General features: G+C 41.8%; 2 protein-coding genes and 2 long non-coding RNA genes across 4 annotated transcripts; 1 reads left to right on the forward strand and 3 right to left on the reverse strand.

The window, feature by feature from the left end:
- Positions 1–1,066: 1,066 nt before the first annotated feature.
- Positions 1,067–22,909, forward strand: lonrf2 (LON peptidase N-terminal domain and ring finger 2). The gene is made up of 13 exons (XM_088010991.1): positions 1,067–2,623; positions 7,159–7,277; positions 7,835–7,957; positions 8,049–8,204; positions 8,351–8,576; positions 9,076–9,175; positions 9,309–9,423; positions 10,021–10,142; positions 10,567–10,753; positions 10,866–11,000; positions 11,217–11,366; positions 11,493–13,142; positions 21,631–22,909. The coding sequence occupies exons 1-12, from the start codon at positions 1,894–1,896 to the stop codon at positions 11,649–11,651; spliced, it is 2,322 nt and encodes a 773-aa protein (XP_087867117.1). The 5' UTR covers positions 1,067–1,893; the 3' UTR covers positions 11,652–13,142; positions 21,631–22,909.
- On the reverse strand, positions 13,267–14,008 carry LOC148160444 (uncharacterized). The gene is made up of 2 exons (XR_015764888.1): positions 13,755–14,008; positions 13,267–13,587 (listed from the first exon to the last, which is right to left on the reverse strand). It is a non-coding gene; the product is annotated as an uncharacterized LOC148160444 (long non-coding RNA).
- On the reverse strand, positions 14,787–20,113 carry LOC148160445 (uncharacterized). Its single transcript, XM_088003852.1, has 5 exons — positions 19,461–20,113; positions 18,502–18,594; positions 16,088–16,224; positions 15,043–15,154; positions 14,787–14,951 (listed from the first exon to the last, which is right to left on the reverse strand). The coding sequence occupies exons 1-5, from the start codon at positions 20,064–20,066 to the stop codon at positions 14,787–14,789; spliced, it is 1,113 nt and encodes a 370-aa protein (XP_087859978.1). The 5' UTR covers positions 20,067–20,113.
- Positions 20,719–21,460, reverse strand: LOC148160446 (uncharacterized). The gene is made up of 2 exons (XR_015764889.1): positions 21,207–21,460; positions 20,719–21,039 (listed from the first exon to the last, which is right to left on the reverse strand). It is a non-coding gene; the product is annotated as an uncharacterized LOC148160446 (long non-coding RNA).
- Positions 22,910–23,307: the final 398 nt, after the last annotated feature.

Genomic DNA, 23,307 nt, shown 5'->3' on the forward strand with positions numbered 1-23,307 from the left:
AAGATTATATTTACCAATGAGTGACTTTCCAATCAGATATTTTACCGCAAGCTGAAAATAACACAAAAATTAAAATAATTTATTATTTTAAAGTAAATATGTATCCAAAGAATAGGTACAAGCAGTTATATGCAATGTCAAAAAGTGTCTATCTATCTATCTATCTATCTATCTATCTATCTATCTATCTATCTATCTATCTATCTATCTATCTATCTATCTATCTATCTATCTATCTATCTATCTATCTATCTATCTATCTATCTACTTGTTTGATAGATGTGTTACATTAATGGGTAATATATATCCACAATGTGCATTGTACTGTAAAATATTTGACCAAATTAAATTATTTAACTGTATTTTATAAACTGACAAATAATACATTATAGAAGCATTTATTTATTTATCTATCTATCTATCTATCTATCTATCTATCTATCTATCTATCTATCTATCTATCTATCTATCTATCTATCTATCTATCTATCTATCTATCTATCTATCTATCTATCTATCTATCTATCTATCTAAAGCATAAATGTAATAGTTATTTAAACAAATATTAATTTGGCATGTATTGAATTGTGGCACTTTTTGTACTCCATACATGGGTGACGACTGTTTTGGTAACTAGTTTCTGTGGTTTTGAAAACTTTCAGGGTTTTGATTAAAAAAAATTTAAGCTATAACCACGATATGTCTTCAGCTTTTTCACAGGAAAACAAGAACTGACACTGTGCTTACATAAAACATTACATAAAACAATGAATCAAGCCCACAACCAGAACAACTGTGTCCCTAATTCAAGGGGCGAACTGCGTGACCTACAGCAAAAACGACGCTTTCTCCTGGTTGTCCCAGAAGTGTCGTGCTGTAAAATCACGCGTGGAACCTCTCCACAACAAATAACTGTTAACTTATTCTGCCAAACCCAAAAAACAAGCCATTCCCTGCTGTCAGCGAGGGGGTTATACAATATTATTAAGTTATATAAGTGAGCCACATAACGAGCCAATAGAAACTCTTTTCGCGCATCACGTGGTGTCTTGAGCCTGCTTCGGCGAATTGTATATGAAATCCAAAGCAGCTTTAGCAGCCGGACACAGTTAGCAAGCATATAAGATGTTTCTCCTCGGTGGAACCTTTGGTTTAACTCGTGTTTTTTCGGTTTTTCGCCGGGAGGTATGATTACCGGAGTCGTTAACGGACAAGGATTTGGGAATATTGTGTTTGAAAGAGTTCGTTTGAGGAGTTCGGCGAGCGGTAAAGGAGCAGTCGGTGTTAGCTAATCTATGTTAGCTAAAGCTCACTGGCTGTCTTATATAAACACAACAGGCTCGTAGATCTGTAGCTAATGTTTATTGAATTCAAACTGATTTTGTTCAGGTAACTTAATTATCGGACACGAGTTTGATATTCAACTATTAGTTTGTGCTCGTGACCAGGTGCTGAATAAGTTTTTCACTTCGGTTCAGCTGGAAGGATTTAGTATTGGTGTAACAAAACACCTCTGGGGCAATTTAATGCCCCTTAGAAGTGCGACTTTTCTGTTTTTTGTTCGTCTCCTTTTTTAGTAGTGGGTAGCATGATTGACATGGAGTGGTTAAAGAATGCAATTCCTGAGAAACCTTTGCCTGTACTCTAATTTATTGCTATATTTTTGGGGATTTTCTTTTTTTATGTCACATAGATTGGAAAAAGCCTCAACATTGCTCCAATGGCCGTCATTGCGGGGCAGCCAGAGAGGTGGTCTGTTTTAGGATCAAAACTTTTAAATGAACATTTTGGGAGCAAGGTGAAATATAATAGTAGAGAACTTTGTCTGCTTTGGTCAGACACACATTGAGCTTCTCGTGTATATATATTTTTAAATCACTGTGAGGAGAGAAGATGGAGACGGGAGTTCTGCCTCACCAGGGCGACCTGCTCCTCCACCCGCTCTCCAACCCTGGAGCCGCGGGGCTCTGCCCCGAAATGCTGGAGGTGGCCGAGGAGGCCAGCCGGGCTGGGGACTTTAACTTGGCCGTAGAGATCTACAGCTCCCAGCTCGCAGACCTCCAGCAGCCGGACCGGGGCTTGTGTCTGCGGAAGGGCGACACTCTCGCCCGCGCCGGGCGCATATCAGAAGCGCTGGAGGCGTACTGCACAGCGGCCAACCTGGGCAAGCTGCGCCCGGAGGAGCTGCCCGTCCTGGTGGAAACCATCGCCCGGACGCTCCGCTTGAAAGAACTGGGTCTTCCCGTTACCCTAAACGGGCAGACTAAAAGCGGCAGCGGGCAGGACGGGGCTCATAACGACGGGGAATGCGAAGAAGATGAAGCCCTGGATTTGTTTTCCTGTCGCCTCTGCAAATGCCTGCTGCAAGAGCCCGCAACTTTGGAGTGCGGGCACACTTTCTGTAAGCGATGCGTGGAAGACGACGCCGTCAAAGATTGTATAAGCTGTAAACAGAAGCCGAGCAAAAGCGACCGGAGAGTTAACGTGGTTCTCAGCGGCCTGCTGGACAAACTATTTGAAACTGAGAGGAGAGCCAGGAAAATGTGGATCGAGGGGGAAGTTTTGTGGAGTAAACAGAACCTGGCGGACGCTTTGGAGCGGTACAATGCAGCAGTAGATTTAGGTAAGTGTGGAACTTCTTTTTTTTTTTTTTTTTCGCTTGTATACCTTGCAATAAAAGCTGAAGTGACCTACTTTTAGTGCAACTTCATCGTGTCAACGATAGTTGGCGCCCTTCTGCTGGTTCGTTATGTGACGCACTGTCCTTCGTTACCTAAGTAGCACGCGTCTCATAATGCTTGTCAGGCCCTTATTCATACCATATCTTCTATTTTTAGAAGATAGGCTTTTTATTAAGGTACTGCATTGATGCCAGTTACTTAGTTATCCTACTTACCTTTTACAAAACGTCATTATACCACTTTTTATTTTGTCTTGTAGCAAATGTGACTTTTTTTTTGGAGAGACAAAATAAAAGTCATCCTCACTGCTCTCTTGTAGGGGTGTTTCACAAGCTGTGTTGGATAACAGAAAGCAGCTTTCATAACATGTAAATGCTGCACCTTCTTATTTAAATGAATTTACAAATATGTGGTGTATGCTGCTCAATTTTTAGCATTTTATTTTGTTTTAATAATTTGTAAAGCTGCTGAGCCAAAATGCAGAATGTTCTCCTATGTTCTGGCATTATATAAAGAGTGTCAGCACGCCTCAGTAACCACAGGCCCGGGCGGGGCTCACGTTGCACAATTTGAATAGCCAGAGAAAATCTGAGCTGAAACCCTCCCCACTTCTGGCCTATATATTTATATATTTACATGTTAAAATTATTGATTTTTTTTCCAGCAGTTTTCCCACTTGGTGCCTGGAGTTGAAGCACAAAATGAATGTCTTCCAGCGCTCTGTTGGCACCACTGTAGATATTTTCCTCTCCGTATCAATATTGATTCATGCCTTCTGTGTTGTGTAGACCTCTGGGTGACAGAAGGATGGAGTGCGTTCACAGTGTTGTCACTGCCAGCCTCTGTTTTCCCAATACAGACAGCAGGAGGCCTTCTGCTGTCTTGTATAACATGGGTGTAACTGTGCCATAAATAAAAATGCACCTCTTGCCTAAAGTATTCCTTTTATTTAGGCTATTTATGCCTCTTTAATAGAGACTGTATGTAGTTAGGAAAGGAAATGGACTTGAGAGGTAGTAGGAGTTGATCAGTGTGTGATTCTCACACTTTGATAACCCAAATAAAATGTGCAAAATTCTAAAAATATCAAAAGTGATCTCATTGTGTTTTTTTTTTGTTTTAAGTGAAAGCTTTGATATGTTAAATAGATATATTGGCTCATTTCTTGTATGTAAAGGAGAGACGATTAGGTGTATTATAAGCCTGGCGGGCCACCAGGCTTTTCTTGTACCCTCACCAGGCTAAGCATGGCTTATTTATTTAATTTATTTATTAAGTCTTTTTAAAATGTTTGTATTTTTAAGACTTTATAGTTGGTATTAATCTTCAATCCTTTCAATAACACATGATTATCAAGTGATATTTTCAAATTTCCTGTCAACTTTAAACATTTTTTAACTCAAAAACACGACAAGCTGCTGGATGAATGACTGCCCTGGCACCCAACCACTGGACTTGGTGGGTAGAGAGAGTTCTTCTCTCTCTTCCCATTTCTTGTTTGGTATCTATCAATAAAGATCACTTTCGACACAAAAATCTTAATAAGAGATTGTGCAGAAGAAGATGGCTTTCGTACAGAGCACTGTGTTCCTACGTTGTTCTTTTTCAACCCTTCTGACCATGTTTACAGACTGTTGACATTTCCGTCGTCATGCTGCGCTCGCTTCTCTTTGAATAATGCCTTTTAAACCTGTGACTGCCTCAGTGAGTCAGCTGCTTGTAGTCGAAGACATCAGACCTCTTGTAATAATAGACCTTCGAGGTGTAATTTTATCCCCAAACATTGCTGTTAAGAAGCTTCAGATCTTCTCTTCACTCTAGATAGCATAAAAAAAATGTGACTGTAATTTTATCCATAAAAAGTGATGTTTGTGCCAACAGGAAATGGACTTCCCCCTGAACAAGGTGATAATGTAATGTACTCTGAATCATAGATAAGGATTTATCACTTAGAGGGTGGGAGCCATAAAAAGAATTTATGGCTTAAAAAAATAAATTGAATCCTTGTTCCTGATGCTAATAAAATTCTAGCTGTCTCAACACGGAGGTTTGTGTTTAGAAGCGTAGTCCATTGTGTCGTCGCCGCATTGTCATGTGGAGGTGTTGTGAGAACAGCCTACAAGCCGCTGCTATGTTAAGGAAACCTAAAAACTATTAATAAAAAGGAATCGCACAATAGAACAACAAGCAAACCAAACTGAACTTGACATGTCGGCAAGATAAAGTTTGTTTTTACACCACCAATGTATGGCTGGACTCTGCTGATCTGTGCCATGTGATCATTGAACTTGACTCTGGGTCACAATTGTAACGAGATGCGTTCCGCTCTGAGCAACTCTTGGCTGAATATCTAGGTTACACTAGAATCCATGATCTGCGTTTCCAGCGGCGGCCATCTTATGCTAGCCTCGGTTGTTGGAGAGTGATTGGCTGAAGCCTAAAATCGGAGCTATTTGAGAATCCCGGTGGCAGGGATGCAGATATTTTAGTTTGCATATCAATATTGACTAATTCCCTTCTGTCTGCTTTGGATGACAGAAGGAAGCGTTGTCACCTCAAGCCTCTGTTTTCCCCAGAACAGACAGCAGGAGGCCTTCTCATGTAGCACAGCTGGAACTGCATCATAAATACAAATACACATCTTACCCAAGACTAGAAATGATTGTTTTATACTTCCTCTAATTGGTGAGATGCCAAATGGGCTTTTTAACGTAGGCTGAGTTTCATTAAAAAAAAAAAGATAATTTCATCACTAAAACAATGTTGTACAATTATTTTTGGGAAGTTGTCACTATTTTGATTCCATTCAGTGGATGGTAACAAAAGGATGTGTTCAACACTTTCCTGTTAATCTGATTTTTTTTTATTTTTATGAAGAAAATAAATGCATTTTAGATATGCCAACGTTTGACTCCATAATAAGTCTGCAAATCTCTATATAAAAATTATAAATTGAACAAAATAACAGACCTCGGCATACCACTACACTTGGTTTCGCAGATAAAAACACTCACTAAAATTGTAATTCTAGAATCTAATTTAACATACTCTTCAGTATAAAATCATTCATAAGCCTCGTAAGATTTCGATTTTAAATTTTTTTTATTCAGCCAATTACTTTGTTGCAGATTTAATCTTCGGCTCCCTCCAAAAAGATTCGCAGAGTTTTGGCTAGGCTGTTCTAAAATACTATTAAAAGTATTTTGGAGTTTAACTGTACGATGCAAAAATACTCTTACTTATTTCCTTTGCTTTCTGATGCTAAATTAGATTAAACACTTTCCTGTTAGGATGGCTAGAATTATTTATATTTGCTAAATTCAAGAGTCATAAGAGTTTCCTTTTATTACCTTGTGGAAAGCCAGACGTATACTAGGATTATGATACATTTAGATTATATTGGAAAGAATCTAAGAAATGTTGTGAAAGGAGTCCTGTACCGACATGAAAGGCTGCTCACAGAGCAAAAGACCATTTGGCTATTACACTTCTATTGTAGGGGTTTTGCTGCACGAGGGACTGGTGTGCTTCATATAATTAATACCTTCATGCGGAAAGTCTGTTGTGCGGAAATCTTGAAGCAACATCTGAGGACGTCAGATGGAAAGCTAAACGCTGACAAGGTTAGCTAATTGGCTACAAAATGACCAATACAAGGAAAACAAGTCAGCGGTTTCTAGAGCCCACCAAAGCTTTGACCTTTGTCCCAAATTCATTGGCAGAGATAAAATAAGGTGTTTGAATGCAAGGCGGCCTCCAAGCCTGACTCACTCACACCAGTTGTGTTTGGGGGAGGGAAAAAAAAAGGGCCAAAATTCCTGGAAATCATTGAGATGTTTGCCAAAGAACATCCAAAACATTGACACGAGTCACACAGTTCAAACTGGGACAACTGAATGAATCCAACACTAAAGAGAAGAGTGTGAGCTTCTGACTTTGAAGGAAGCTTTTATGCGTGCTGGTACGTAGCCTCTCTGCTTTCAGCCGTGTACAAGAGGAAGTACAGTCAGATGTTGTTTGTTGTTCCAAAACGCGTGCAGCCACTTTTTATTTGGGACACGTGAATTCTTCCGTCTGCACGCGTCATAAACTAATTCCTCAGAGTCACTGCAGGCCGAGCCAGTCGTTCACCAGCTATTCTGGTTTTAGAAGCACCTGTCAGTCACAGGTGGTTAACAACAGAAATGTTAAATCTTTTGAATTCAGCTCTTAAAGTGGTACCATAATCTGTTTGATCCTACATAATATTAGGTTGATTTTATTCTGTCTATTTTTTTTTTTTTTTTTAAACCAGGGCGACTGTTATTTCCTTTGACTCAGATATTGTAATGGTCTGCACACAATGTCCCAAGCTGGTGACGCTCCACTTTGTTGCTTTATTGCCTCACTTGTCTGACCTAGAAAAAAAGGTTTATCCCATGGAAGACTGTCTGACATTGCTCTGTGGGTTTATTTTTTTTTATTTCTGTGTCTACAGCGCCCTCTTCAGGCAGACTGCTATGTCAACGAGCTGAACTGCACATGGTGATGAGGAACTTCAACCAGGCGGTGCAGGATGCCAACAGTCTGTGCAGGTTAAAACCGCTATGGACAAAGGTGAGTTTCCGTTTTGTAATTAATGTAGATGACTCAGTTGGATGCATAAAGAGCTTTTTTTCCAGGTGCGGACAGGTAGGAAAGGGCAAAATTAGGAAAAATGTTAGTTTCTGACTTTGTTACGTTATTGTACACAGATTTTTAGATTATATTTATTTTAGCAAATTTGCTACTAGATCTATTTCATTTTTTTTTTTTTTAACTAGAGCCAATATTCCTCAGCTTCGGTTAAGTTCTGTCAAATCTCAAATAACCATTATTTCAGTAATCGATTAATAATGTATAATTTATTTGTTTCATCTGTATATCTGGAACTTTAGATATTTCAAATTAATTCAGGTCAAACAGTTTTTATTTTTCAAATAGATGCCTTATATGGGTTTTCCTGTTTTAAGATGAAAGGAACAATTGCATGTCTAACAGAGCGTTTGCTAACGGCTAGTTAGAAATCGCAGTAGATTTAGTGAAGTGAGGTCAGTCGACCTTTGATTGTTTGAAATGATGAGTTCGGTGGGAATACCGTGTTGCAGTTGCTGAATTTTTCCTGTGCGTTTCAGGCTCACTGCCTTAAAGCCACGGCGCTGAGTAAAGCCGACCGGAACGACGAGGCCTTGCAGGAATACTTCCTGTGTCTGGCGCTGAAGCCGGACTGGACCAAAGTGAAGCTGGAGGCTCAGAAGGTCAGACAGACGACTCAATGGCAACAAAGCAGCTGGTCGCCGTTCGCCTCATCCCACGTAACCGATTGAGCGTCTCCGGTTTTGTCCGCAGGTGCTCAGCGCGGTGTTCTCCTCTGTGTTCGAGAGCGAGGACATGCCCACGCCGCTGCACCCCCTGCAGGGCGGGCTGGCCACCCGCCTGATCAAACCCCCCGCCCTGCTCCAGTCGCTGAGGCCGCTGACGCAGAAACCGGGCTGCTCCTCACAGGTAAATGTGCACACAGTGCAGCAGCAGTCGACACGTTTCCGTTTCACCCCCTGCAGTTTCTTTTAAAATTCTGCACATTTATATCTCAGTTTGACACGAGGACCCTTAAACTCACTCTGCAGCTTCTCATTCTGTCTCATTTGCAGGATTCAGAGTTCAGTGTAGCAAAAAGCCCCCCCATGGACGGACCATCTTCCGAGCTTTCTCCAATGTCTCCCGCTAAGTCGGACCTGGCTGCAGGGGAAGGCAGCTCCAAAAGTCTGGCCAATGTTTTGGCTTCACTGCCAGCGCCCCACGGTGGCCTGAAAAGGAAGCACAGCGGTGACGGAGCCGCCGCGCCGTTCAACCCTCCATCCAAGCTCTCCAAACCCGGTAGGAGAAAATCCCACAGCAATCTGACAGAGGCCTGTCGCCAATACAAGTTTTACTGAGTGATAAATTGTTTTATTATTCTGATAAATGGTTATGTTTTGAGACCAGTTTCAAGTAATATATTGACAGTGACATAATGATGCAAGTAGGTGGTTTTAGATGTGTCATTTTGTACAGCTTGGTCATCTCAAGCTGTTATCAAGCCCCCCAAAAAACAGAGATACTGTTATGTTGGAGCGCCCTCTTGTGGTTTCTTACATGAACTGCATTCATTGGATTTTCAGATAAAACGTGCTGCATTTTAAATGTGCAGCAACGTGTTTCCTTTTGTCAGATCCAACAGCTTAAGCTTGAATGTAAATAAGTGGAGAAAACGCTTCACATTTTAGAGAACCAAGCAGGAGCAATGCTATGAAAAACTGTTGCACATGTATTATGGTGCACTTCAACACCAGAGGACATGTTGTCTTTAAAAACTATTATTTTTGTTTTTCTCCAGATGATGTAAAGGCGTTTCAGACGGCTTCAGTTTGCGGAGGCAGAGTGGTTCCTGTTGATTTACTGGACAGTGGAGACCTGGAGTGCTCACTCTGCATGAGGTTAATGCAGTTTACTTTTCATCATATGCTTCAAATTTAACAATAAGATGCAAAGATTTTATAGCTTCAAACAGGCAAATAGAGTGGACAGTGTTGAAGGTTAACTGTTTGCTTTTCTTTTTTTATGCTTCAGATTGTTCTATGAGCCTGTGGCTACTCCCTGTGGTCACACCTTCTGCCTCAAATGTCTGGAGCGCTGTTTGGACCACAACCCCAACTGCCCTCTGTGCAAGGAGAATCTGTCTGAGGTACACAGCTGAGCTACGCTGCAGAGAGCTGAACGGAAAACTGGCATCAGCTACAGATGCGGTTCTGTGCAGCTCGGGAAAATGTGGAATTTCAGAACTAATTTCTTTTACTTTTTGTTTTTTGTTTCTTTCTTTCCTCCTTTTTTTACTTTTTCATAGTTTTGCTCTTTTTCTTTTGCTCTTTTCTCTGTTTTTGTTTGCTCTGTTCTTTGCTCATTTTTTCTTTTGCTCTTTCACTTTTTATTTTTCTCTTTTCGTTCTTTCAGTCTTTTGCTTTTTTCTTTTGCTCTTTTTTGCCCTTTTTTCTCTTCTTTCCATCTTTTTTCTTTTGACTTTTTTTGTTCTTTTATATTTTTCGCTCTTCTTTCACTCTTGCTTATTTGTCATTCCTTTCCTCTTTTTTGTTTTTTCTTTTTTCTCTTTGTTTTATTTTTCTCTTTTTCTTCCTTCCTTCTCACTCACACATCTCTAGTGAACCTCAGTATTTTGAGTTTGACATTCAGAACTCTGTAAGACGTTTTTTCATAAAACCTTTGCAGCCGTCCTGTCTAAGGGAACGAACTAAAGTAGTAACTCGTTCTCTGTATTTTGTTACAGTTTCTCGCTAGCAGAGGTTACAAAAAGACCTTTCTGATGGAGGAAGTCCTACAGCGTTACCTTGGAGACGAACTGGCTGAGCGGAAGAAAATCCATGAGGAAGAAATGAAGGAGCTGTCAAAGTTAGTTTCCCACAAATCACAAACACCTGAAAGCATCAAAGGGTTAATATATGTAGTTAATTCAATTTGAGAACAATAGTTTGGAGGAAAAAATGTTAAAGTTTAAAGATGATCATTCTTTGTCTTTGTGTTGGTATTGATCCAAGCATTGTATCCTGGTAACCAAAGCACACACTGGCTATCAGTTGCAAACTTTCCAATTAGTAAACAACATTCCTCCTTCCAGAAATTACAAAGGAAGAATATTAGCTTCATTTTCTTTTTCAAGCTACTTGAGCTCCCTAACAATAAACTTGCATAGTTGCCTATTCTCTGCAACTCTCTTTGGTTTTAAATGGAGCCTTTACAACATTTCTAAACCTTTTGGAACTACAAAAAAAATCTGCATTCAGTGGTAATTATTTATCCTGTCCGTGTTTTGCAGTTTGAACCAGGAAGTGCCCATCTTCGTGTGCACCATGGCCTTCCCCACCATCCCCTGCCCGCTTCACGTCTTTGAGCCGCGCTACCGCCTCATGATTCGCCGCTCCATGGAGACGGGCACCAAGCAGTTTGGCATGTGCATCGCCGACGAGCTCAAAGGCTTTGCCGACTACGGCTGCATGCTGGAGGTTGGTGACCAGAGCTTTTCCAGAAAAGTCCACCTTTAAAATCCCATTCATTTTTGCAGATTCTCCTCATACTTCACGTGACGCAGACCTGATTAGTTGGATTGTTTTGCAGGTGCGTGATGTCAAGTTCTTTCCCGACGGCCGCTCAGTGGTCGACACTATCGGAGTTTCGCGGTTCAAGGTCCTCAGCCACGGACAGAGAGACGGCTACAACACCGCTAAGATAGAGTACCTGGAGGACAGGAAGGTGAGCTCTGATCATTTCTGCAGTAGTTCTGATCTCACACTTCAAAATCTCAATAGAATTTTTTTTTTTTTGAGGTCAACAAAACGCGCACTGTAGCCTTTTTAGATGATCAGTAGATCGGTTTATGTTTAAATAAATCCACTTTTTTTTTAATCAGCAATTGTCCAAGTGATGTTTCTTCTGTTCTATATGAAATTAAAAACTGTTTATAATCAGGTTGAGGGGGAGGAGCTGGTGGAGCTGCTGAAGCTGCACGACTCCGTGTACGATCAGGCCAACAACTGGTTCACGTCGCTGAAGGACAACATGAAGAGTCAGATCCTCAGCCACTTTGGACATCTTCCCAGTAAAGATCTGGACCCACAGGTCAGCGCAGCATTGGTTTTCAGTTTTGAATCGGCCGATACTGAACCTCAGTTATCGGTATCGGAAGCGGATCGGTGCGTCCCCGGCATTTACCGGTGTCTGTGTTTGGCTTTGTTCCCCTGGCAGGCGGTTCCTGAAGGCCCGGCCTGGTGCTGGTGGCTGCTCGCCGTCCTTCCGCTGGAGAACCGAGCCCAGCTCACCATCCTGGCCATGAACTCCCTCAAGGACCGCCTCATCGCCATCCGAAGGGTCCTCATCTTCGTCACCCGCAAGAGGCCGCGGTGATTCGGCCTCGTGTCGACCAGCTCGGGCGTCTATGCAGTTCAGAAGTCTGATTTCCCTTCACGCCGTCTTGACTCCACCCGTTTACGTTTCGGTTCGCTCCTTTTAGTCCCGTGTCGGTCCACTCTGAGATGTTGATGAACATGTAGCCCTTCAGAGCACATCTCTCTGCTGATGGCATCAGGTCGGTTGAGGGGAAACAAAAGAAACTTGAGTCATCATCACATCGTTTTGTAAAGATGTGGCAGACTTTTTCATTGAAGGAACAACTTGCAGAAAGCAAAGCGGCGTCAGGATGAATAACAACTCCCCTCCTGCCGCACATTAAGCAGTATTCACCAGAGAGGGGAGCAGGAGACGGTCCACTACAGAAATCTGCTGAAAAATTGTGCAAAAACATAAGATTTTTTTTGCATAGCGACGTATATAATGAATGTACTGAACGTTTTCTTCCCTTTCCATTTCTCCTCCCCCTCACCCCGTTCGCCTTACTAACTTTACCGAAATACGTTCAACAAATTTCCTTGTAGAAGAACTAGCAACTGCTGCCTCACTTTAAGTATTCCTGACCGAGCCACAACCAGGCTAGGCGTTTGATGTGTAGCTGAGGACGATGTCATGACGACAGACGCACCGAGCCAAATTTTGTACCCAATTTCCACTTTTGGCAAAACTTCCTATACTATTTTTACAGACTCAGATAAAGAACTAACAGCATTAAAAATACTTTTTTCTCGCCTTGCTATGTGAGCAGGAGGCAGCTTTACAGTGTGTGTGTGTGTGTGTGTGTGTGTGTGTGTGTGTGTGTGTGTGTGTGTGTGTGTGTGTGTGTGTGACTGAGTGTGAGGAAGAGAAAGTGTGTGCAGTTGCCTGGAAACAAGATTTCCAAAATGTATTCCAAATCCAGCCTGTTTCAAGCCGGAGGGTAAACGCTCTGAACAATGAAACTATTGGTGCACCGATCATGATTTTGGCCAGTACCGATTTTTTTTAATTTTATTTTTAAATTTAACTGATGCTGTCAGGTGTTATGAGGTCACGATACGCCTTTCAATGCTCCAATTTTATTTTATTGAAAATTATTGAACCAAAGATGAGACTGTGTCATAGAATCTTAAATATTTTCTGACGTATTTGACTAAATTTAGTTTTTCTTTTTTTTAACTTTACTGCTAACTACTTGAGACTTCTTCCCTCTGTGACAACGTCCACACCAAAGAGCGTTGACAGTAGCGCTAACTGGTATGTAGGGCTTTATGCAAGGTGCGTTCAGAGATCGGAAAAAAAGAACAGATTTCTGAGTTTCCTGCCAGCCAGGAGCAATAAGATTAAAAAGAAATGATAATAAAAATCTACCAATTCGTTCACCAGGCAATTCCTCGGTGCGTCTCTTATCATGGCAGCTGTCGTGGGCGAGGATGTGATCCAGCTCATGTTAAAGTACAAACTTTAGACTACAGCGTGCAAATGCTTGTTTTATCCTGGCTTGAACATGTAACCCGAGTTACATTTTAAGATTATTAAAAAAAACCCAAATCAACGTCACTGTAAGTGACGAACTAGGTTCCAGGTTCGTCTACTGGAGGTAGTGGCAAATTGCAAGACACATACAACTAGAGAGTGCACAATCAATGAAGTGTATTTATATTTACAATATATACAAATTGTTTCACAACTTTGAAGTCCAGTTCCTTAAACCAAGGAAGTCTCTTTCGGTGATGAAAGGGAAAAAACAAAAAATGTCATTTAGTTCCAGCTGTGAATGGTTGGTTGAATTTCCAACCAGTTTGGAGACGGTTCCTCAGATTTTGGGTGGATTTCTGGATCCGCTATGGTTAGCTCGCCAGTCCGGTCAGTGTACATAAACCAGACAATTCTTAATGTGTCCTAGATCCTCCAGTTTACTCCGAGCGGGGGTGGGATCTGGAACACACCTGGCCTGCGCAAACAGGCCCGACACTCAATGTACATGTACATGCATTTCTTAATAATCAAATCTGTGCTTACATAATTGCATGCAATTCCAATCCAATGTGTTTTTACGTAGGTGCGTAATCACAGGCTGGGAGGCTAGCGCTAGCATTCTAGCTCTCGAGCAACACTTACCAGTTCCTCATTGACAGACAGAGATCGTTTCAGCGTACAGATGAGTGACCATATGTCTGTAATTTAACAGAGGTATACGATTGATGTATGATCGACATTCAAAAGCAAAACCGCTTTGGGAACAGAAACCCAAGCCTACCTGCACGTCAAAGTCCCACAGCGTCTGCTACCCAAGGTGCGATTTAGCAGCAATATAAGCAGTGGCTGTCAATTTAGGACTGACGTGCAGCTGTCACATGACATTAAACCCTCGCGAGAACAACCCTGCTCTCGCCCGGTTAATGTCGAAAAAATAAAAATAAAACAAAGGAGGATTTTTAAATTAGATCTTTAAATAAAACAAAATAAAATTAGATTTAACAAAATAGAAAATAAAATAACTAAACTACATCTAATATAGAAAAATTATCCTGGTTACATCCTCCCCTCTTTAATTCCTGCACGTCCCGTTGCACGGTTACTTGAATTAATTTTTCTGAATATTTACATTAGAAACTTGACTGAGAGCCTCAGTGTACACATTTGCCAAACTATGCAATAGAGTCTGAACTACTGAAATGAGTGGCTTACCCAACACAGGATATGTTAGACGACTAGGAGGTTGACGCTGTCTATCTGATCGCCTGGGCAATATTTCAGCCTCAACTGAGTTATAGGGTGAGCTGACATTTGCAGGACCTGTGGATGACTCAGACTGAACGACCAGATGACCCTCAGCGTCAGGTTCTTGAACTTCAGGTAAGTGTTCGTCAGGTACTTCTCCCTCCATGTGTACTTTCACAGGCTCAGCTACATGTGGTTCAGAAAGTTCCTCTGTCTCAATCTGTTCCACAGGTAGCTTGTCTTCATGGTGAGACAGTGATGAATCAGTTGTTAAACAGGATTCTTCATTTTCAGATGGACTAGCAGTCTCAAGGTCTGTGCTCTGAATTAGAGGTACAGGATGCTCTGGTGCTTCAGCATCACTTTGAGCCAAAGGTGAAATAGGCTGCAAAGTAATGGATTCCGGTGATGACTTGAATTTTCTCACCTTCACACTGAATCTGGTTGGGAATGGGATGGAAACTTCTGGCACATATGGCTCAGCATCCTCATCCTCCTGCATCGCATCAGGAACATCTGGATGGCAACCATCCTGGCTGCGAGTCTTTCGTTGTGAGGCAGGCATGGAGATGGAAGGGTCTTCTGTGGAGCAAACTGGCAGGAAACCACAAGGAAGCAACAGGTCTCTATGTAAAGTACGAGTTGGTCCCTCTTTGTGTTCAGGTTGTACAGTGTAAACTGGTACATTTTCAGCTCTGTCAACAACTTCGTACACCCCTGGTTCCCATCTATCTGCCAGCTTGTGCTTACCCCTCAGACGGATGTTGCGAACCAGTACTCGATCTCCTATCTCCAAACTGCATGGTGTAATTTTCTGATCAAAACGGGTCTTGTTCTTTGCAGCTGATTTGAGGGCATTCTCAGAAGCTAGTTTGTAGCTTTCTTTCAGGCTGGATTGCAGATTCTTAACATACTCTGAATGAGAGATGGATGATTGCTCTCTGACGGGTAAACCAAAAGCCAAATCCACAGGAAGACGAGGACAACGACCAAACATGAGTTCATAAGGTGTGAACCCTGTTACCTCATTTCTTGTACAGTTATATGCATGTACTAAAGGTTTGACATACTCTCGCCATTTTGACTTTTGTTTCATTTCCAGGGTTCCAAGCATATTGAGCAGAGTGCGGTTGAAGCGCTCGACTGGATTCCCTCGTGGGTGGTACGGGGTAGTTCGGCTTTTCTTCATGCCTACAACTTCACAGAGCTCTTTAATGAGCTTGGACTCGAAATCTGTACCCTGGTCTGAATGTATACGCTCTGGAATTCCATAATAAACCATAAATTCATTCCAGAGGTACTTTGCAACCGTCTTTGCCTTCTGGTTGGGGGTAGGAATGGCAACTGCAAATTTGGTAAAATGATCAGTGAGAACAAGAATGTCCTTAGTATTACTGCTGTCAGGTTCAATGGTTAAAAAGTCCATACATAGCAGTTCAAGTGGTCGGCTTGTCTGAATATTTATTAATGGAGCTGCTCTTTCCATTTGAGCTTTACGCCTTACGCAACGACCACAGGTTTTGACAAAAGTCTCCACCTCTAGTGTCATTTTGGGCCAAAAGAAGCGTTGGCGCACCAGATCAATTGTTCTTTCGATGCCCATATGCCCCATATCATGGTGCAAGCTCTTTAAAACAGCTGGTCGTAACTTGGGCGGTAGGATTAGCTGGTAGATAAGTTTATCTCCATCATGTCTTCTCCGATACAAGATTCCATCCACCAACTCTAACCTGTTCCACTCTCTCAGGAGCAAAGGAAGGTCAGGTAGCTCCTCTCGAACCGATGGAAGGACCTTCTCACCAGTCTCCAGCTGATGAATGACCTCACGAATAGCAGGGTCAGCTTGTTGCTCTTCTTGGAGATCGACCTGAGATAGAGAGGGGATTAGAGGCAAGCCATGCAACTCTTCATTGCTGAACCCATCAGGGATGGAGTTAACAGAGACAGATAGAGACTCAACCAGTGCGACAGATCGACTTAGTTCAGTTTGGTTCTGGGTTCGGATTATACAACTCTGACAGATGGCATCCACAATTTCAGGGGAAATGTCATGTGTTGCTTTACCATTACCCAACTGACTGGTCAGATGTTGAATGAGCTCCCTCTCTCTGCAGTGCTGATCACTAGAAGTATCTTCATGTGAGCGTCGGGACAGAGCATCAGCATCAAAATTCTGTTTTCCAGCACGGTACTGCAGTTTGAATGAGTAGGTGGACAGTGCTGCTAACCACCGGTGACCTGTAGCATCCAGCTTGGCTGAAGAAAGAACATAAGTGAGAGGGTTGCTATCTGTGACAACTGTAAAGTTAGTCCCATAGAGGTAATCATGAAACTTCTCAGTAACACTCCACTTCAGGGCCAAAAACTCCAGTTTATGAGCAGGATATTTTGACTCACTGACAGACAGGCCTCGACTAGCATAAGCAATAACACGCAGCTTGCCCTCCTGCTCTTGGTACAATACTGCTCCCAACCCATTTGTACTGGCATCAGTATGTAAAATGTATGGCAGCTGTGGATTTGCAAACCCAAGAACAGGTGCTGTAGTCAATTTGGAAATGACTGTTTCAAAGGCAATCTGCTGATGGCTAGTCCATTTATCTCCAAAGGATTGCTTTGGATCCGAGTACTTTCCTTCTGGTTTCTTCAGTTTTGCAGGGCTGCGGGCAGGAGGATAACCACGGGTTAACTCATTAAGTGGTTTGACAATAGCAGCATAGTCTTTAATAAATCTTCGGTAATATCCAGCAAAACCCAGAAAAGATCGCAACTCTTTAAGGTTGCGGGGGACTGGCCAGGATTTTAAAGAATCAATCTTTTCTGGATCAGTTTCAACTCCTTTTTCAGAGACAATGTGTCCCAAATAACGTACAGAAGACTGAAAGAACTTACATTTCTCTGGAGAGAGCTTTAGTCCAAACTGCTTCAACCGGGAGAGCACACGCAGCAGCCGTTCCTCATGTTCTTCCAGAGTGGCAGAAAAGATGATGATGTCATCGAGGAAGACAAGGACTTCTTTAAGATGCAGATCTCCCATGCATCTCTCCATTAGCCGCTGAAACGTGCTAGGTGCATTTGTAATTCCTTGCGGCATCCTGTTCCACTCCCAAAATCCAAGGGGAGTTACAAAAGCGGTTTTAGCCTTATCTTCTTCTGCCATCTCTATTTGATAATAGCCAGATTTTAAATCCAACACAGTAAACCATTTGGACCCTGTCAAAGCACAAAAAGATTCTTCCAAATTAGGAAGGGCATATGCATCTTTGATAGTTTGAAGATTCAGTTTCCTGTAATCTATGCATAGCCGGACGGAACCATTACGTTTCCGAACAACAACTATTGGAGAGGAAAATGGTGATTTAGACTCTCTTATGATGCCAGCTTCGAGCAGGTCTTTAAGATGTTCACGGACTGCCTCCAGATCTTGGGGATGGATTGGCCTTGCTCTGTGCTTAAAAGACGTTTCATCACTAAGTTTAATGGTATGTTTAACTGCATCTGTACAACCAAAATCCATATCATGATGAGAGAATACTTCAGGCATGCTGTTCATTTTGTTGATAATATGCTCCTTCCACTCAGGTGGAATGGGAGAGTCTCCAAAGTTAAACTCCAAAGTGGTTTGTTGTGAGGTTTGAGATGCGATTTGTTGTGACAAAACAGTAGGTGCTGACCCAATGTCTGCAAGAATGGTTAATGGTGATATGAACACCTCCTGCTCTGATTCATTCTTCATGATCACTGGGACTTTATATGGTGGATGCTGTGGCAGTGTAATTAGACAACTCTGAACACATAAACCCCCTGGTAAAGGTGAGCTAGGGTGTTCAACAATGGCCCACTTATCGGCAGATGGAGAGGTGTTTTTAACAGAACCCTCCAAGACAATAGTTTGTCCAGGTGAAATAAGGACTGGAGTGGTGCTTAACAGCCTGACAGTCCCTGCATTTCCTGATTGATTTTGTTGGTGCCTTAACTGTAGCAGTTTCAGGACCGCTCGATATCCTTGGGCCATGGGTTGAAATTGTACATGGTTACTGCTAAGATGTTGTTCATACAGTGGCTCCAGTGTGTTCATGCCAATAAGTACATTAGATGGCCTGTCAGGACTAGTATCTGGGACCACAAGAGCAAGAGTTGGTACCTCTGTGTTTACTCCTATGAAGTCTTCAGGGAATGTGATGACCAGCTCCACATACCCCAGATACGGAACAGACTGTCCAGCAGCACCTTCAACCTGTAACAAATTATCCAGAGGCAGTACAGGTTGGTTGCTTAGCTTATCATTATAGAAAGAAACTGGGATCGTTGTCACCTGTGAACCAGTGTCTAAAAGGCAGTTACACACATGACCAGAAATGTCAACAACAGCAGCACACTTTGATCCAATCAAACCTTTGGGTAGCTGAGTGGGTACTTTATTAGCTTGGGCTTGCAGTTTTGTACATTTAACAGTCTTTTCTTTAATAAGGGGACTGGTTTGGCTGGGACTGGTTCCGGTTTGTCCCGCAACAGGAACCATGCCTAGTTTAACTTCTTCTGAAAGACGTTCTGCTGTCGCTGAGCAAACTGCTTCCTTTTTCTGGCAACAAGAGCAGGGTTTGGTTCATTATTACATTGTGGCTTAATATGACCATTTTCACCACACCTGAAACAATAACCAGGTTTAACATGGACTGGTGGGGACTGTTTGGATGTCACTGTATTGCCCCCTTTTTCACCCTGCTTACTGTATGTTACCTTAGGTTGTGATGTAGTCCTGGGCTGGGTGGTGGTGGATGTTAGCTTAGCCAGCTGCCGCTGTACATCTGCCAGTTGTTCTGCCAACTGCTGAGTCAATTTGGTTAAAGCAGCAACTGCTCCACCATCACCTGTGTCAACAGAAGCCAATTGTGCATGATTGACTACTTTTTGTTTGTTGGACCCCAAATATTGTCTCATCCGGGAAGTTTTAGCTGCCTCCCTGTCCTCTTCAGTACGTAGAAGTAGTAGTAGTTCAGAGAAACTAGGTGGGACCAATTTCTTTTGTTTTAATTGGAGTTCAGCAATCAAAGTATTGTCCCAACAACCCCTACAGAACTGGCTTATGAGATGCCGGTTTACATCCTTGGCTAACACACCACCTCGTTTCAGGGCTAAGTTTAATGCTACCTGCAGCCGCTGGAGGTATGAAGATGGCTTCTCCCCTGCATCTTGGAAAGTGTCCATGAATTTTGCAAAGAGTTCTTCTCCATCTTGCACTGTGCCATAAGCCGAATCCAATATGTTCAGATATACAGTAGGTGGAGTATCTGAACTTAGATGCTTCAGCATATCAGCGGCTGGGGGAAGTAAACTCTCCACGATCCTCCTTGATCGTTGCAGCTCAGAAACTGATGGGTCTTTTAGTAGCAGATCCACTCCTGAATGCCAGGTCTCGTAGTCTGCTTCATGTGCTGGTCTAGGCAGCCGTCCAGAAAACACTCGGAGCCTTTGTAGATGGTAAGCACTTTCCTCAGTTTTCATAATGTGTTCCACCACGTAGCGCTGGACTTCGGGTGGTTGGATGTCATCATCATGAAGAGAAGGTCTCTGTCGTGAGGTAGGTTGCTGCTCAAGTCTCTGTCTGGAAACTGTAGGATCAGTGGCGGTTGACAACGTTGGCTCTTCCTTCATTGTTGGATCTGCAGCTGCTGCCATAACCTCAGACTTCTCATCAGGATCCTCCATCTTAGCAGCTGAGTGAAGTTCAGCAACTGATTGTCCAATCTGAGTCATCGTGGATTTTAACACCTCTGCAAAATCCATGCCAGAGAGCTTTGCAAGTTTCTGTAACTCAAGTAAATAAGAATGAGTTTTACTCTGTGAAACATGTTCTGCATATACAACAGCTAATTCAGAGATGAAAAATGTGTCTGACTTTTCAGAGGATTTGAATGAATATGGTAAAATGGAACGCAATTCAGCTACTGCTATACCACTGCCAAATTCAACCACAAGCTGGCCCTCAAACTCAGAATCAGCTTCAGAAATGATTTCAGTCTTTGTTATCTTACCATATTGTTTCAAAAAGTCAAATACTTCCTCTTTACTATCTTCATCTGAAATGCCTTCAACCAAAACACAATTGGGAATTTTTACGTCAAGTTTTTGAAATTCATCCATATTGTTGATGACAGGAAAAAAAAAAGAGAGAAAAATAAATAAATTTGTGTTTTACAAAATGCCAACAACCTCCTGGCTAGCTCGCCAAGCTATGTAACCCGAGTTACATTTTAAGATTATTAAAAAAAACCCAAATCAACGTCACTGTAAGTGACGAACTAGGTTCCAGGTTCGTCTACTGGAGGTAGTGGCAAATTGCAAGACACATACAACTAGAGAGTGCACAATCAATGAAGTGTATTTATATTTACAATATATACAAATTGTTTCACAACTTTGAAGTCCAGTTCCTTAAACCAAGGAAGTCTCTTTCGGTGATGAAAGGGAAAAAACAAAAAATGTCATTTAGTTCCAGCTGTGAATGGTTGGTTGAATTTCCAACCAGTTTGGAGACGGTTCCTCAGATTTTGGGTGGATTTCTGGATCCGCTATGGTTAGCTCGCCAGTCCGGTCAGTGTACATAAACCAGACAATTCTTAATGTGTCCTAGATCCTCCAGTTTACTCCGAGCGGGGGTGGGATCTGGAACACACCTGGCCTGCGCAAACAGGCCCGACACTCAATGTACATGTACATGCATTTCTTAATAATCAAATCTGTGCTTACATAATTGCATGCAATTCCAATCCAATGTGTTTTTACGTAGGTGCGTAATCACAGGCTGGGAGGCTAGCGCTAGCATTCTAGCTCTCGAGCAACACTTACCAGTTCCTCATTGACAGACAGAGATCGTTTCAGCGTACAGATGAGTGACCATATGTCTGTAATTTAACAGAGGTATACGATTGATGTATGATCGACATTCAAAAGCAAAACCGCTTTGGGAACAGAAACCCAAGCCTACCTGCACGTCAAAGTCCCACAGCGTCTGCTACCCAAGGTGCGATTTAGCAGCAATATAAGCAGTGGCTGTCAATTTAGGACTGACGTGCAGCTGTCACATGACATTAAACCCTCGCGAGAACAACCCTGCTCTCGCCCGGTTAATGTCGAAAAAATAAAAATAAAACAAAGGAGGATTTTTAAATTAGATCTTTAAATAAAACAAAATAAAATTAGATTTAACAAAATAGAAAATAAAATAACTAAACTACATCTAATATAGAAAAATTATCCTGGTTACAAACAGATCGAAGAACTTGCGTTGTGGTGAAGCGCACAAACTCTGGTTGCATTAATGGACAGACTGATAGAAACTCATCCAGATGTTGCCGATGTGGCACGTTGTGTCCTATTGTAGCAGACCGCCGGGACAAAACAGACGTAGGTTTAGGTTGTAAGTGTACTCTTCTGTTTGTGTCTCTCTGCTCTGCCTGTAGCTGGGTGTCGGTGTGTATAATTTGGGTGAATTGTATGTATATCAATGTAATTCAGAGGCCTTTTTAATGTATTCAAGGAACAACTTCATTGTCTTCTTTCTCTTTTACCGTCTGTAATATTACCTTGCACACAATAATAATGCAATTCCCACCCCATGGGGGTTTCCTTATAAACAATAAGACTTATTTATATTTAAGCAACCTTGAAAACTGTTTTTTTTTTTAATTTATAATTTTAATTTTTTGCTTCTTCAGACATTTGCTTTGAACAAAAAATAAATAAAACTCACCATTATGGCCCAACTACTACCTTAGTTTTAATCTTATGTGTAAGTCTAAAATGCATCTTTTTTTTTTTTAATTGAAGAAGCAGAGATTATTCCTTTTTTTCAGTCATGCAATTTACACAGCCTCTTACACATTGATGAAAGCAACAACAAAAAAAGCATAAAGATTCAGTTCAAAGTAAAGCTGCAGAGATCTTTTTGCGAAATACATCAGCACCTTAATTTTAACTGATTTTGTAAACTTTCACTCGCCGGCAAAAGCCCGTATATATGCAGAATGGGGTCCAAGTTGAATTTGCGTGGATTAACGCGTCCAAACATCCCGCTGGGGACGTTTTAATTGAGTTTGCGTGACATTTTGATAAATGGTACCATGTGGACATATTCATCATGAGCTGGCCCCCAGTTGTATTTGCACGCACAAGAAATACTATTGGGGTTTGTGCCAACAGTCTGAAACTCTTCCACTCATAAGAAATTAGCAGTAGCATATTTACTCGTAAATTGGGAGAAACGAGAAGGTTCCTGGCTTACGTAAGCAATATGGTGTTAAATTTGCAGACTGGTGGGGTTTTAAATAAGAAACTTTAGAAACTGCAATATACCTATCAAGTGGCATGTGCTAAGGCTGATCCAGCTCGCGAGGTAGTTGCATTATTAGTGTGCATTATTTCTCTATGTTATTCTGTTCAAGAAGTTTGAGTCTCCTGCGGTTTTCACAGCGTGCTGTGATTCTCTAGTATATTTGTAAAGGGAGCTCTTGTACCTATTTTTTATTGCAAATAAAAGAAACTCCATCAAATGCTGTTTGTGTTTTGGATGTTAGCTCCTGAAAAGCAGACAAACAATTTCAGAAAGTATTATAGGAATATTATTTCTGAATCAAATTCTCCTGAGATTATCTGGTAAATGAGTGCTGACCTAATCCGTACCGCGACTCTGTTGCTAGGTAACCTTTAGACTTTACTTCCGCTACTCTTGTTCCGGTCTTCCACGCAAGAGGGCAGTGTTTGCTAACTGGTGGCACGACTTGAGTGGACGGTGAGTACTTTAGAGCCTGAGCCATGCTGTTATTAGAAAAAAACACTTATTATATTCAAAAAGAAATGAAATGTTCTAAATTTAGAAAAAGTTAAAAAGCATTGAAGCTAACTTTCAAATGCTAACATTACAACATGTTGTTCCTGCCTGAGCCAGCTA

The sequence above is a fragment of the Poecilia mexicana genome, unplaced genomic scaffold (assembly GCF_051168715.1).
Source record: "Poecilia mexicana isolate PSO_F unplaced genomic scaffold, ASM5116871v1 scaffold_2, whole genome shotgun sequence".
In the NCBI taxonomy this organism is placed as follows: domain Eukaryota; kingdom Metazoa; phylum Chordata; class Actinopteri; order Cyprinodontiformes; family Poeciliidae; genus Poecilia; species Poecilia mexicana.